This window comes from Protopterus annectens, chromosome 8.part0, assembly GCF_019279795.1.
Source record: "Protopterus annectens isolate FY-2018-M chromosome 8.part0, PAN1.0, whole genome shotgun sequence".
Classification (NCBI taxonomy): domain Eukaryota; kingdom Metazoa; phylum Chordata; order Ceratodontiformes; family Protopteridae; genus Protopterus; species Protopterus annectens.
Genome location: NC_056741.1, coordinates 1,969,296,752 through 1,969,312,939, shown reverse-complemented (window position 1 = coordinate 1,969,312,939; position 16,188 = coordinate 1,969,296,752). Strand labels below are relative to the sequence as shown.

General features: G+C 35.4%; 1 protein-coding gene across 1 annotated transcript in view; it reads right to left on the bottom strand.

Moving 5' to 3' along the window:
* The window catches only part of DOK4 (docking protein 4), a 589,260-nt gene that overhangs the window by 203,236 nt on the left and 369,836 nt on the right, over positions 1-16,188 (bottom strand). The window contains exon 3 of the mRNA XM_044081500.1: positions 10,168-10,282. Coding sequence (XP_043937435.1) covers positions 10,168-10,282 — 115 coding nt within the window. The remainder of the gene's footprint in view (positions 1-10,167; positions 10,283-16,188) is intronic.

The following is a 16,188-nucleotide window of genomic DNA, read 5'->3' as shown; positions in this document are numbered from 1 at the left end:
AAAAAATCAATATGATAAAAGATGAAAAAATAATTAAAACACCGAACATAGTATTCTTAACAATAGTTAAGAAATAATCTAAACATTAATTAAAAAATAAAATGAAAATAACTTATCAGCCAAGTAGCTTAGTAGTACAAAACGTCAGTGTACAAAACCTACAGACACTGCCCCTCCACTAAAGTACATATAAGTCAACCATATACAAGATATAAAAGATACATGTATATATGTGTAAAAAATATATGTTATATTTTAATATACATAAAATGTAAATATTCAACTAAGCAAAGTTTTGACATATAAGCCTGCGTGTAACAGTAGGCGTAAGTTCCTACAAAGGGCCCCTACCCTACAAAAAATATATATATAAGTGTAACAATAAATTACTTACAAGGCATGTATACATATATAAAAGGTGCAAATGTAATTATAAATCACTTCTATAATAACCGAATATACATGCCGTAACAAAACAAACAGGCTAATGTATATATATCCTAAATGGAAAAGTTGTGCCATAACAAAGTAACCCTACCTTAATAAACTGTTCAATTTAAGAATACACATAATTGAGCAGTATTCATTAAGACCAGGCAGTTTGTGCTGCCAAGCGTAACTGCCAACATAGTTCTTTCTTTTCTAACTGTAGTTTTAGAAAATTTTCGTTGGTAAAATTAATGTTATCGGTCGTAACTTGGTCAATGGCCATAAAGTCAAACACGTGGCCTACATTCTGGTTACAATGTTTTGCAAGGGCATTTACATCCTTGTTGTTATTAATCGCATAACCATGTTCGTATACCCTATCTCTCAGACGCCTATCAGTCTTTCCTATGTAAAATGCGGGGCATTGTTTGCACTGTGCCAGATATACTCTGGCGTTTACTATTACAGTTGTAACGTTTCCAAACCCTAAAGGTGTCGTGCCCTACTGTAAATGAGTCGGAAGTGTTAATATGTCTGCACTGCCTACATGCCCCGCATTTTTGGGTACCCCCCTTGGTTTTAGATCCTACAGTCTTTCTTTCGAGAAGGTCTTTCATATTACTACCCCTCTTAAAGGTAATGGTAGGTCCAAAACCAAAAATATTTGTTGAATCTTCCTCCAGAGATAAACAAAACCAATATTTCCTCACCACCCTAGAAATCTCAGTGGCCTCTGGGCAAAAGGTAAAGACAAATGAATTTGTGTAATTAATATGCCTACCTAGTGTCTCGACTACAGGGGCCTCGGGGCTATTAACTACATTAGGACTTTGAGTAACAGGTCCTGTTACATTATATTCAATCAGTTGACCAGTCTTACTCTGAATCCCCAGTATTGCTTCATACACCCTGTGTCTTCTTTTTGAAATGACCTCACCAAAGATGTTATCCAAAAATGTGCTAGGGTATCCTCGATGCCGAAACATCTGGTACAAATTGTCACATTCTTTAGTGAAGTCCTCATCGAGTGTGGTCATCCTAGCTATCCTTACCAATTGGCCCTTTACCACTGATTTCTTTTGGTGGTGAGGGTGGGAGCTTGAAAAATGCAAGTATGTATTTGAAAATGTGCTTTTTCTATATATTTGGGAAATATATTGGTCCTGATTTTTACTTAGGAGAATGTCCAAAAAACAGATATCATTAACTCGAAAGTTCATAGTGAACTTAAGGAAACCTGTAGTAGAATTTAAGAATCTCACTAGTTCCCTTGCGTCTGTCTCGTCTCCTTTTAATAAAATGAAGATGTCATCCAGGTATCTTTTATACATGTGAATGCTTGATTTCCAAGTGCTAGTAAATACATAAGATGTCTCCCAGTGGGCCATAACTAAGTTTGCGAAACTTGCGCCCACTGGTGACCCCATGGCCACTCCTATTTTTGTAAAACAACTTGTCTTCAAAAGAGACAAAGTTGTTTTTCAAAATGATGTCCAATAGTTGTTCAACTAAATTACATTGGTCACTGGGGGCCCCCTTTGACCCTATGAATTCTACAACCCACTCTATCCCTAGATCTTGAGGGATACTAGAATAAAGGTCGCACACATCGACTGTTAAAAAATTAAGAGAACAGTCGAATGTCGCTTCTCGTATACTTTCAAGAAAAGACCATGAGTCTTTCAGAATTTGGTCTTCCCTTTCTACATACTTTTTAAGAATTGAATCAACTAGTTTAGCAGCAGGGTAGGTAATAGATTGACGAGCGTCAACGAGTGTACGAAAAGGTGGGTTCCTCAAATCTTTATGGAGCTTCGGAATCCCAAAAATTTTTGGGGTTCTAGGGGCAAGCATTGTTAAATATTGGTTTTGTTCTCCTGTGATTAACCCATCAATGAAGAGGCCATTAATGTGTGACTTAATATAATGGCATGCTTGATTAAACTGATTCCTACTAACTACCTTATAAGTATCCCTTTCCAGTAGTGCCAGCATGATGTTGACATAGTCTACGTTGTATACTATTGCTAAACCACCCCCCTTGTCCGGTTTCATCAATCTCACCGGTAACTTCCTAAACAAAGTCAACAACTCTAGTAGGAATCAGTTTAATCAAGCATGCCATTATATTAAGTCACACATTAATGACCTCTTCATTGATGGGTTAATCACAGGAGAACAAAACCAATATTTAACAATGCTTGCCCCTAGAACCCCAAAAATTTTTGGGATTCCGAAGCTCCATAAAGATTTGAGGAACCCACCTTTTCGTACACTCGTTGACGCTCGTCAATCTATTACCTACCCTGCTGCTAAACTAGTTGATTCAATTCTTAAAAAGTATGTAGAAAGGGAAGACCAAATTCTGAAAGACTCATGGTCTTTTCTTGAAAGTATACGAGAAGCGACATTCGACTGTTCTCTTAATTTTTTAACAGTCGATGTGTGCGACCTTTATTCTAGTATCCCTCAAGATCTAGGGATAGAGTGGGTTGTAGAATTCATAGGGTCAAAGGGGGCCCCCAGTGACCAATGTAATTTAGTTGAACAACTATTGGACATCATTTTGAAAAACAACTTTGTCTCTTTTGAAGACAAGTTGTTTTTACAAAAAATAGGAGTGGCCATGGGGTCACCAGTGGGCGCAAGTTTCGCAAACTTAGTTATGGCCCACTGGGAGACATCTTATGTATTTACTAGCACTTGGAAATCAAGCATTCACATGTATAAAAGATACCTGGATGACATCTTCATTTTATTAAAGGAGACGAGACAGACGCAAGGGAACTAGTGAGATTCTTAAATTCTACTACAGGTTTCCTTAAGTTCACTATGAACTTTCGAGTTAATGATATCTGTTTTTTGGACATTCTCCTAAGTAAAAATCAGGACCAATATATTTCCCAAATATATAGAAAAAGCACATTTTCAAATACATACTTGCATTTTTCAAGCTCCCACCCTCACCACCAAAAGAAATCAGTGGTAAAGGGCCAATTGGTAAGGATAGCTAGGATGACCACACTCGATGAGGACTTCACTAAAGAATGTGACAATTTGTACCAGATGTTTCGGCATCGAGGATACCCTAGTACATTTTTGGATAACATCTTTGGTGAGGTCATTTCAAAAAGAAGACACAGGGTGTATGAAGTAATACTGGGAATTCAGAGTAAGACTGGTCAACTGATTGAATATAATGTAACAGGACCTGTTACTCAAAGTCCTAATGTAGTTAATAGCCCCGAGGCCCCTGTAGTCGAGACACTAGGTAGGCATATTAATTACACAATTTCATTTGTCTTTACCTTTTGCCCAGAGGCCACTGAGATTTCTAGGGTGGTGAGGAAATATTGGTTTTGTTTATCTCTGGAGGAAGATTCAACAAAAATATTTGGTTTTGGACCTACCATTACCTTTAAGAGGGGTAGTAATATGAAAGACCTTCTCGAAAGAAAGACTGTAGGATCTAAAACCAAGGGGGGTACCCAAAAATGCGGGGCATGTAGGCAGTGCAGACATATTAACACTTCTGACTCATTTACAGTAGGGCACGACACCTTTAGGGTTTGGAAACGTTACAACTGTAATAGTAAACGCGTAGTATATCTGGCACAGTGCAAACAATGCCCCGCATTTTACATAGGAAAGACTGATAGGCGTCTGAGAGATAGGGTATACGAACATGGTTATGCGATTAATAACAACAAGGATGTAAATGCCCTTGCAAAACATTGTAACCAGAATGTAGGCCACGTGTTTGACTTTATGGCCATTGACCAAGTTACGACCGATAACATTAATTTTACCAACGAAAATTTTCTAAAACTACAGTTAGAAAAGAAAGAACTATGTTGGCAGTTACGTTTGGCAGCACACAAACTGCCTGGTCTTAATGAATACTGCTCAATTATGTGTATTCTTAAATTGAACAGTTTATTAAGGTAGGGTTACTTTGTTATGGCACAACTTTTCCATTTAGGATATATATACATTAGCCTGTTTGTTTTGTTACGGGCATGTATATTCGGTTATTATAGAAGTGATTTATAATTACATTTGCACCTTTTTATATATGTATACATGCCTTGTAAGTAATTTATTGTTACACTTATATATATATATTTTTTGTAGGGTAGGGGCCCTTTGTAGGAACTTACGCCTACTGTTACACGCAGGCTTATATGTCAAAACTTTGCTTAGTTGAATATTTACATTTTATGTATATTAAAATATAACATATATTTTTTACACATATATACATGTATCTTTTATATCTTGTATATGGTTGACTTATATGTACTTTAGTGGAGGGGCAGTGTCTGTAGGTTTTTGTACACTGACGTTTTGTACTACTAAGCTACTTGGCTGATAAGTTATTTTCATTTTATTTTTTAATTAATGTTTAGATTATTTCTTAACTATTGTTAAGAATACTATGTTCGGTGTTTTTAATTATTTTTTCATCTTTTATCATATTGATTTTTTTCGCCAATTTAATTTATTTACAAGTGGCTGGTTGGTTGGACGTTTATTAAGCACTGTGTTAACTAATTAATTGAATAATTTACTATAATATTTAAGTAGAATGTGTTTGCAGCACTGTTGTAAGTCTGATGAAGTTCAGGCAGTGTTCTGAACGAAAAACGCATTTCTGAGCATTTTACGTTATTTGTCTTGCTTCTACCTTCACGGTTTGGTTACCATTAAACTATTGGTTTTTATCTAACAACAAATACAACAGCGTGGATCATCATTACTACAGTGCTTTTGGAGTTTACTTTGGTATTGTTGCTTCATTCGGAAGCCCGTTCATCCAGGATACATTTGTGGCACCTACTCTCGTTTTTGAGTGTTGGTTTGTTACTTCTTCTACCTTTCCGGTTCTTATAATGATGCATGTTAACTGACTATATATAACATAATAAACTGTCTTTCGGCTTTTCCTGGTTAGGGGTTGCCACAGCGGAACTCCGGTCCGCTAATGATTGGCAGTAGATTTTTACGTGCTGGCTTGCCGGGCCTAATGCACAACCTTCAATGTAGGAATGCCCATTCACGCATATCGACACAGAGAGAAGACGCTCTAACTGAGAACCAGACGTGCAACGTCTAACTGTGAGGCGACAACGCTACCGCAGCACCACCACTGCAGTACTATATATATATATATATATATATATATATATATATATATATATATATATATATATACATATATATATATATATATATATATATATATATAAAACATAATAATTTCATGAAAGTTAGGGAATAAGTCATGTTCTTGGGACTAACCCCAGTGAGCATTGTACATTAAATCTATGAAAAACAGCAATATGTAAACTATTGTCAGTGTAACCTCTGGTCATCAATGCAATAAACCAAATCACTCTGGTATAATTATACACGGACAGCAACATATGTATCCTGCAATCACTCCTGTGTGTAAGAAAGAAGAAGGTTTACAGGTAGAATTGTTTATGTCTCAGCTGACAAACCTGCTCTCAGATTTATGACCAAAAAGACTGATTACTGACTTTGTCTTGCAAGGCAGATGAGTAAGACGTGAGAAAAGCCTCTTGTCTTTAATTATGTTACTTTCAAAAAATCTTAAATGAAGAAGGTGTGAGTCTTGGGACTCTCCTTTTAGCGAGGAATTATACGATTCACTTCATGAGAACAGATAAGATTTGCTTAACATAAAATAAGCAATGGCTGCTGTGACTGCGGTAGGAGGATATCAGAACCAAGAGTTAATAGGTTCAGTCGGATTTTAATCCATGGGGGACTCGCATTCCAGTAATTATAATTTCCATAAGATAGTATTTTTTTTAAACCTAGTCATAGCCTTTTTGTAGCATTGGCAACCTCAATTTATTCACTTCTGTATTTACTTTACTGCCTAGTTTCTTTTCATTTTTCATTGAAAATTCTATGTGCATGTCTATGCTAGTTTAGTTCTTATTTTTTAATGCTTTTAGTATTTGTCAAGCTGTTTCCATGAGATTGTTACAGTTTTAGTTTTTATTTTATTTATAGAGGGATGGTTAGCAGTATTAACAATCACTTTTAGTATGTTAACAATTTGAAGCTGATTAAATAAAGAGTTAAGTTTAAGAGAAGTTAATTATTCTGTGATGACTATGACGATGACCACAAAGATATATATATATATATATATATATATATATATATATACACACATACATACATACATACATACACACACAATATATATATATATATATATATATATATATATATATATATATATATATGTATATACAGACACACAGACACACACACACACACACACACACACACACACACACACACACACACACACACACACAGACACACACACACACACATATATATATATATATATATATACATATATATATATATATATATATATATATATTTAAAAGCATATATATATATATATATATATATATATATATATATATATATAGTTCTACTTTAAATCGTCAACTTACCAGAACATTGATGTGTGTAACAGGGAGACAACAACAGTGAAGGTTTAAAGCAGCAAACTCCTGGAATGACGAATTTCACCTCTGGAAAACTAACCACTCCACCTGACCACAACATCATAAACAAATTAAACCCACCACTTTGCCCCCCATACCCCCTACCTAAAATATACCAACTCTGAGATTGCATTATAGTGGAGAAAAGAGCAAAGGTCGCCATGGTGGCCAAGTGATTAGTTTCCCGGAGGTGATATTCACCATTCCGGGAGTTTGCTGTTTTAAACCTTTGCTGTTGTCATCTCACTGTTATGCAAGTTGACGTTCTGGTAAGTCAAGAATTTCAAGAGGAACTATCTATCTATATATATATATATATATATATATATATATATATATATATATATATATATATATAAGCTACATGGCCAAGAACTTGTGAGATTTTATCATTTTGTCATAAAGGTCAACTAATTTAAGAGCTAGAAAACATCACACCAGTGTTTCAAACATTCATTCATGCATTTTGTTATTTATTTTTGTATTTATTTAAATTTTAATGGAGGAATTCCAGATGGACCTAATCCATTCTCACTGTGGCCCAGGGAAAACACTCTTGAGTATAATATGTTACAGACATAAACTGTAAGTTGTGGATCGATCACAAAGAAAAAGTCATGATTAAGATTTACCTCAGATGCTTAATACAGTGTATTGTTTAATACACAATTATAATACAAAGTGCCCACATTCTAACAGGTGACATAGATAACATGTTTAAATAAGGTTTAAGCCAAAAGCATAAGCCCACACATAGCGTGCATAAATACATACAAAGCAAATAATACATGCAAAAATGACAAAACATGCATAATTAAAATACAGAAGATAGACAAAAATGCAAATATCGGCACAGCATCAGCTGGCAGTAAGCAACAGTCTATATTAAAGAGTATATACAGTGCCAAAACTAGATAATAACAAGGCACATTAATAAGGCTAGAGTAGGTACAGTTGTTATAAACAGCAACTTTGTTTTCTTCCGGGTCTCCTCTGAATATAAACCTTAGTTGTAGTTCAACTAACCCAATCAATAAAAGTAAATTAAATTTAAAAAGACAAATAAACTATTTCTCATTTTTTTTCTATGCTTACCTGTTTTCTAATGTGACTGTGTATACACAATTGTGGTTACAATGCTATCCCAATTTGCATAATATTATTGATTTTTCTATGCAGCTCTTAATATCTGACTATTATAAATGCGTCTTTTGAAGACATTTACCCCTTGGCATTTTATACATATCTATTGCTGTTAAATTATTCTGTATTTTAAAGTGCTTTGTGTTTTTAAGTTCCTATTTGTAAATTAGCCTCAGGCCTGGGGTGCTTAACTACTCAGCAGAATAAAAATGTAACTAACTAACTAACTAAAGACCATCATCTAGGTGATCTTTAACTTATTTATCCTTGCCCTAGAGTACTGATATTAACTAGGGGGAGGGAGAGAAATGGTTATCAAGTCAGCCATGATCTCTTAACTCATAGCCAGAGGCTAGTGCTGGATGAGTAAATGCAAGGCCCACCTACTATAATATGCAAGGCAGCCTTCTTGCATTGGTATCCATAAGTAAGCAGATTCTGAGGATTTTTATACTGCCATTAGTTCCACAGCATAATATTTATGTCTGCATACACCCTGCTAATTGTTGTCTTTGCAGCTGTTCATTTTTGGTACTGTACTTTAAGGAACTCCCCTTACCACAGCCTTTTATCTATTTGTAAATTATGGTGCAGGAGGTGACCAGTTACATTACATGATATTTGACTAATGATAGAAGGAGAAAATAAGCCTATTTTGTCTAACTTCTAGGTTCAGTTAACATTGTACCTTTCTTTTATCATCCCTTCCCCCCTTACTCTTTCTTTAATTCTCCAATGACAGCTTAAGAACCTGCATGGATTTCTTTATTCACCCAGTCTTTAAGTCCATTCCATGTGTCTTTGACTTTCTCCATGAAGAAGTACTTTTGGAGATCCAGACAGTATTTAATTCCCACAATCTGGTGCACATGAAATCTCATCCTTCTGCCCTGTCCCACCTACACAGAGTACTTTTTCTATTTTGAATGAAAAAAAGAAGATAAGCACAATAAGTTCTGTATCTTTCTGAGGTAGCTTTCTGCATTATACTTCCTTTATCAGGTCATTTCCACATATTAATATATGGCATATTGAAACATCAATTATTTTATATTTATGTATATCTTTATTTTTCCAAAACTTTTAATTTGATACATTTATTGAACATTATTGAAAAAAGGTTTGAGGATGGTACATATTGGTCTCTGATTTGTGGTAAGCAATCATCACATGTACCAGATAACTTTTAGTTCATTTATATTATAGGTTAATGTATTTGCATCCATCCTGTTCACTGTTTTGTTCATGTAGGCTGCCAGTATGTGAATAACGCAACACTAAAAAGTAAGTGATGGCCAGATATATTTGTAAGTATTTTCTCCCTTAATTTTGTTATGTGATATCATTATCAAATGAAGTGAAGAGGGAGACAATTATGAGATTAAGAGTACAGAGAGTGCTGCAGGAAATGAATATTAAAAGCTTGTCAATACCCACACCTGAAAAACGCCTCTTATGCCTTTCTTAAAATTAATACCACTGAAGTATCAAAGGCTGTGCTCAGTAAACCTATGAACTAATTAATTGCATGTCATGTCATATGTGGTTTGGCATGGTATGTCTGGTATATCATTTAAGGTCATATATTTACATTTCTGTAAAAGTTCTGGTATTTGTCATTTAAGGTTGTATGTTTCACATTTTTGTAAAAGTTCTGAAGAAAATGTATTTTATCATTTAATAACAGTCTATAAATGTATCTTTTTTGTTTTCTTTTGTGGAAATAAAACTTATATTTAGCACCTTTCATTGAAAACTGTACTCTTTCCAGTTCTTTATATGGTTTCAAATTCTTTTGTCTGAGAACTTGTGATTTATATAGTACCAAAAAACAAAAGTGTTCATCCAATACTGTTACTTTTTTTGAAATTAAATATTGCAGTCCGATACAATCATGCAAAATATATAGATGTTTCTGAAATACAAAGTAATCTTTTTAAATTAATCACATTAAAAAGAATATTGAACTTTGCTTAAAAGGACATCTAATTTATTTGAAACAGGTAAAACTTATGATAGCTTACTAGCATAATACCTGAATCGCAACTGAAGGTCCGAGATGTATCATCATTAAAGATAATGGCCACTGCTTGCCTCTTCGTCTCCTTCGGCACTCGGATTACATTCTTCACATTACTAATCTCAGTCACCTAGAAAGTAAGTCACAAAGGCAAATGTCAGATAATAACTTCTAGACATACCCTTCTACCCAAACAGCTTCACATTCTCGAAATAGACTTCTATCCAAACAAATTCACATTCACCCAAAATACCTTTTTAGCCAAACAGCTTCACATTCATATGAAATACCCTTCTATCCAAACAAATCCACATTCACACAAAACTCCTTTCTATCCAAACATCTTCACATTCATATGAAATACCCATCTATCCAAACAGCTTCACATTCACACGAGACACCCTTCCATACAGCTTCACATTCATCAAGCAGCTTCACAATCACACAAAACACCTTTCTATCCAAACAACTTCACATTCACACAAAACCCCTTTCTATCCAAACAGCTTCACATTCACACAAAATAACTTTCTATCGAAACAGGTTCACATTCACCTGAAGTACCTCTCTACACAAACAGCTTCACATACACACAAAATACCCTTCTATACAAACAGCTTCACATTCACATAAAATACCCAAAACAGATTCACATTCATCCAAACAGCTTCACATTCACACAAAATACCCTTCTATCTATATAGCTTCACAGTCACATGAAGTACCTTTCTATCCAAACAGGTTAACATTTACACGAAGCACCCTTCTAAATAAATAGCTTCAAATTCACACAAAATGCCCTACTATCCAAACAGCTTCATATTCACATGAAATACCGTTCTCTCCAAAAGCTTCATATTCACACAAAATACCCTTCTATCCAAACAGCTTCTCATTCACATGAAATACCCTTCTATCGAAACATCTGAAATGCCCTTCTACACAAACAGCTTCACATTCATCCAAAATACCCTTCTATCTGAACAGCTTCACATTCATCTGAAATACCCTTCTATCCAAACAGCTTCACATTCACACAAAATACACTTCTAAACAGTTTAACATTCACATGAAATATCCTTTTATCCAAACAGCTTCACATTCACCTGAAATACCCATCTATATAAATAGCTTCACATTCATATGAAATACTCTTATCTCTAAATAGCTTCACATTTGCATGAAATACACCCATATAAACAGCTTCACATTCTCATGAAATACCCTTCTATCCAAACAGCTTCACATTCACATAAAATACCCAAAACAGATTCACATTCATCCAAACAGCTTCACATTCACACAAAATACCCTTCTATCTATACAGCTTTACAGTCACATGAAGTACCTTTCTATCCAAACAGGTTAACATTTACATGAAACACCCTTCTACACAAATAGCTTCAAATTCACCCATAATGCCCTACTATCCAAACAGCTTCATATTCACATGAAATACCCTTCTCTCCAAAAGCTTCAGATTCACACAAAATACCCTTGTATACAAACAGCTTCACATTCACACAGAATACTTTTCTAGACAAACAGCTTCACATTCACACACAGATACACACATGTTTTTAAATATTTAATGTAAAAAGAGAAGGGTCGGTCACTTTTTTCTTATGAAGTGAAAACAGTTTGATTATCACCTATAACATCAAAGCAAAGCAGAAAGGGCACCTAATGAAAAATAAATACCTCCACAGCATGATCCTTTTATTTGATTGAGTGGTATTTGGTTCAGTCTCAAAATATTGAAACTGAATGATTTGTCATTTATCAACAGTCTTTGGTTCAACTATTATTTCGTTGACTATAGTATAGTTTCATACCTTTCTCTAAAGGGAGAGCAGAAATGTATAAAAATATATGAAGATTTAATCTAATACTCTCCCTTACTCAGCACAGCTTCATAGTCTGGAAGCACCCTGCTTGTTAGATTTATTATTCTTTACAGTCTGACTGTGAAACTAATAGCAGTTTTGATATGTGTCAGTTGTAAATACACTGATTACTGATCAAAGTCCAGTGGTTCATCTCCATCTTTCTGTGCTTTAGACAATATAACACATGCAAAACATTCATCTGACTTTTTCACAATTCCTAAATTAAGTACTTCAGGAAAGAGATAGCATTAGATGTTAAATATTATTTATTATGAGAAGAGACACAAAGAAACAATACAATTCCAAGGGGCTTCACAGCTAAAGAATAAAATCAGTCAGTTATTGATTCCTGTAACAGAACACGTTAGCTGGGTTAGATATCAGATGGCTAACAAACTACAGTAGTTTAATGTCCTTTTTCATATCCTTTTCTTCATCTTGAATGTTCAGGTGGCCATCTTTTTCTCATGATCAACAGGAAAATCTCAAGGTAATATACAACACATGCCATCCTTGATAGATTAAATCCTGCATCATAATCCTTCTGTTTGGATATCCTTGCCTTGTTTTGTCTCATTTTTGTCCAGAGTCATCTTGTCCATGTAATAATTGCAGAAAAAAATATTCTATCTTTATAAGAAAGACTTTCTGTCTTACTGTTCTTTAAATCTCAGTAGTCTTATTACATAAAACCGTAGTTACAGTGCAAAATGAAAGCTAGGGAACCATATTTAATTTATATAAATCATATAAAATCTTTCAATACTACTTTAATGTATTTGTATCCATCTTGTTCAGTGTGTTGTCCATGCAGCCTGCCAGTCTATGTATAATGCAACTGTAAATAATCAGTGATGGCCAAATGTATTTAAAAGTACAAGTCAATCAACAGAAACAAATTAGAGAGTTCCACTGTATCACTGTTTATGGACGTAGATGAAGCATTTGATGCTTTCTCACATCCAATCTTCCTAAAAGGTTTAGGTACTCTCAGTAAAAGTACTATATACTGGGTATGCAGATACCTACATAGCAGTAAGATAACAGCACACACACTCCTCTTTTAAGCCAGTTTTAATCCTGTTTTGGTAGATGTCCCATAAGAATCTATGATATGTAAAAAGGTAAACCAAACTCTTTCTTAGTACAATATGCAGATGATGCCATTTTCACTCACAGTGACAAAACAGTTAAAAATTTCAAAGGTATCCCTGCACACCCATGTAGGGGGTGACACTCCTCATGCATCATCATCATCATCAGCCCCCTTTTTCCCATGTTCTATATGGGGTCGGGGAATTGTATTAACTGTTGCCATGTCTCTTGATTCAATGCCACACTCCTGCCTTTTTCAACACTCATGCCTGACTGTCACAGACATTCTGTCACACAATCCATCCACCACTTTGCTGTATGTCCTTGTTTCCTCTTACATTCTTCCTGTCTTTCCCAAATCTTCTTCACCAGATTGTCTTCTGCTTTTCTGCATGCGTCCAAACCACCATAATGTGTTCTTTTTGATCTTTTCTGCAATTGAGCTACTTTGTCTTCTGCTTTTATGTCCTCATTTCTTCATCTGTCCCACATAGTGCATCCTACCACCCTTCTCAGGCACTTCATTTCCATCACCTCTAGCTTCTATATCTGCTCTGCTTTTACTGCCCAAGTTTCTGTACGATACAGTAGTACTGGTCACACCACTATCTTTTACACCTTACTTTTCAGCTTCTTTGGCATTCTTCTGTCATAGACTACACTGGACACTCTATGCCAATTGGCTGCAGCCGCTTGATTCTAGCTTTGACCACTTCATTCAGACCTTCCATCACCTCGACCACCCCTCCCAGATACCTGAAGCTGTTTACCTGTTCCACTATCTTCCCTTCTATCTCTATTCTCAGCTTCTTCTGATTTCCCCAATTTGCTGCCATTACTACTGTCTAATCTGTGCTTAGTTTCATCCCAGTTTTCCATTCCATTCTCCTTTCCTTTGCTGAAGTTCTAGCTCAGAGTCTGCCTGTAATGCCACATCATCTGCATACAGCAACTTTGTTGATCTGCCCCCTCCAACCTGTTTGCTAATGTAGTCCATCACCAGTATGAACAGCCGTGGGCTCAGAGCTGAACCCAGGTGTACATCCACTCCCACTGGGAACCCCTTTGTGAGGCCGAATACTGTTCGTACTTGAGTATTTGGGTCCTTGTACACAGCCTGCACTAATCCCACCAATGTTTCTGGGATTTCGAACCACCGCAGTGCTGCCCAGATTAGCTTTCTTGGGACCTTGTCATATGCTTTCTCCAAGTCTAGGAAGGCCCAGTTGGACTCTTTCCTCATCTCTAGCTTCTTCTCAACTATCTGTCTCACTGAAAACATCAGGTTAGTTGCGCTGCATCCTGATCTGAATCTGAACTGCTCATCTCCCATCTTACATTCTACTACTCTGCATATCCGTTTACCAATCACCCTCTCTAGAACTTTCATGCAGTGTGATAGGAGTTTGATTCTTCTGTACTGCCCACAGTTGTGGATGCCCCCCTCATGCATACCCTTTACTTAAATATACTAACTCAATAGTTTTACAACCAATGGGAAAATAGTATACTCAAAAACTATGTCTCTCTGCTCGTATTGTAATAGAAACATTGCTATCATGATTTCCTATGGCAGAAAGCAATTGATGAGGTGTTGTGCTTTCACTTTGTACTCAACCACTGGTAGGGAATATCCACTTTGTGCATGGTCTCCTTGCCTTTCCTATGTTCAGGCAGTCTTCCTCCAGATGCTTTAGTTTCCTCCTATATTTCAAAGCCATGCACGCAGGTGAACTGGCAGTCCTAGAAAACTGCCTGTAGGGATGCATACTCATCCTGCAGTGGACTGGTATCATATTTAGGACTGTGCCTCCATCTTATATCTACTGATTGTCAGGATATTATCCCAGATCCACATGACCCTGAATGGCTTAAATTTGATACTGAAAAATGAATGAATAGAATATACAGGAGTATCTAAGTATAGAATAATAGTGAATTTGTTATTTACAGAATAGTAAGAAAGAAAAAAATGAATAATTTACTGCTGGAGAAACACTTGCTGGTGGGAGACTATTTCCATTTTCATCTGAAAGAAATAACTGCAACAATATTTTAGGGCAATAAGCGTTGAAAGTGGTTATTTCTTAGGATTTTATTGCACTTACCAGCAGCATAAGGACAATTCACATTTGACCTTACACTGCTACACTTTCTTGTGGAGTGCACATAAATCATTGCACTTTTCAACAGTACAAGGACAATCCACTTTTAACCTTATAATTTAGTATACTTTGGTACACTCTGTTGATTGCACTTAAATCACATAAAATGTAAAATGTAGTGCCTTGTTACTTCCTGCATATAAGCTGCTATTGTTGTTTATCTACATAGGACTTTTCCCTTTGACTATGTTAGGCACAGTTGCTTCCATGTACCACTGATTTTCCTTGTACATCTCTGATGTGTCATGTCACTAAAGTAGATTAGGATAATAATATGTCACTTATTCTCTGTGGGCAAGTGCCCAAAGGAAGGGGTTCTCCTCCCACTCTCACCAAAGATGTTTTCTATGCCAAGGATGCTTAGCAAGCTTAAGCTGTTTTAGAAAGTATTTATTGATTATTTTCTCAGCTCCGTTTTCCTTGGGGTAAGCAAAGATTGTGCTTGGTCTGTACTACAAGTAGAGAGGCAGACCTCAGTGCTGGCTAAGAGATTTACTGCAGCCATTGCTGACAGATACCAACTTTATTCATCGGTGTTTTGTTACATAGAAATCTGACTCCTGTACAGTGAAAATGCTTATTTCCAAGCTTTTCTTTCAGTTTTTATTCATGTTTTTTTTTTCTTTTCTTTATTTCAAAATCTGTTAGGAACTCATTTTTAAAAACTTCACCTCACATAAAAGACAATAAATTATGCAAACATAAAGGAAAATAATGAAAAGTAAATAAAAAATCAAGTTTAATGACATCACAGAGCTAAGAAGTTAAAATAAGCAACATGAAATGACTTGTAGCATTCATTATGGCAAAGATGTTGCCTATAAATAACAAGGAAAAAAACAGGATTACAGGAAATGAAAAGATGAATAAACATGGAAGTAGAAAAA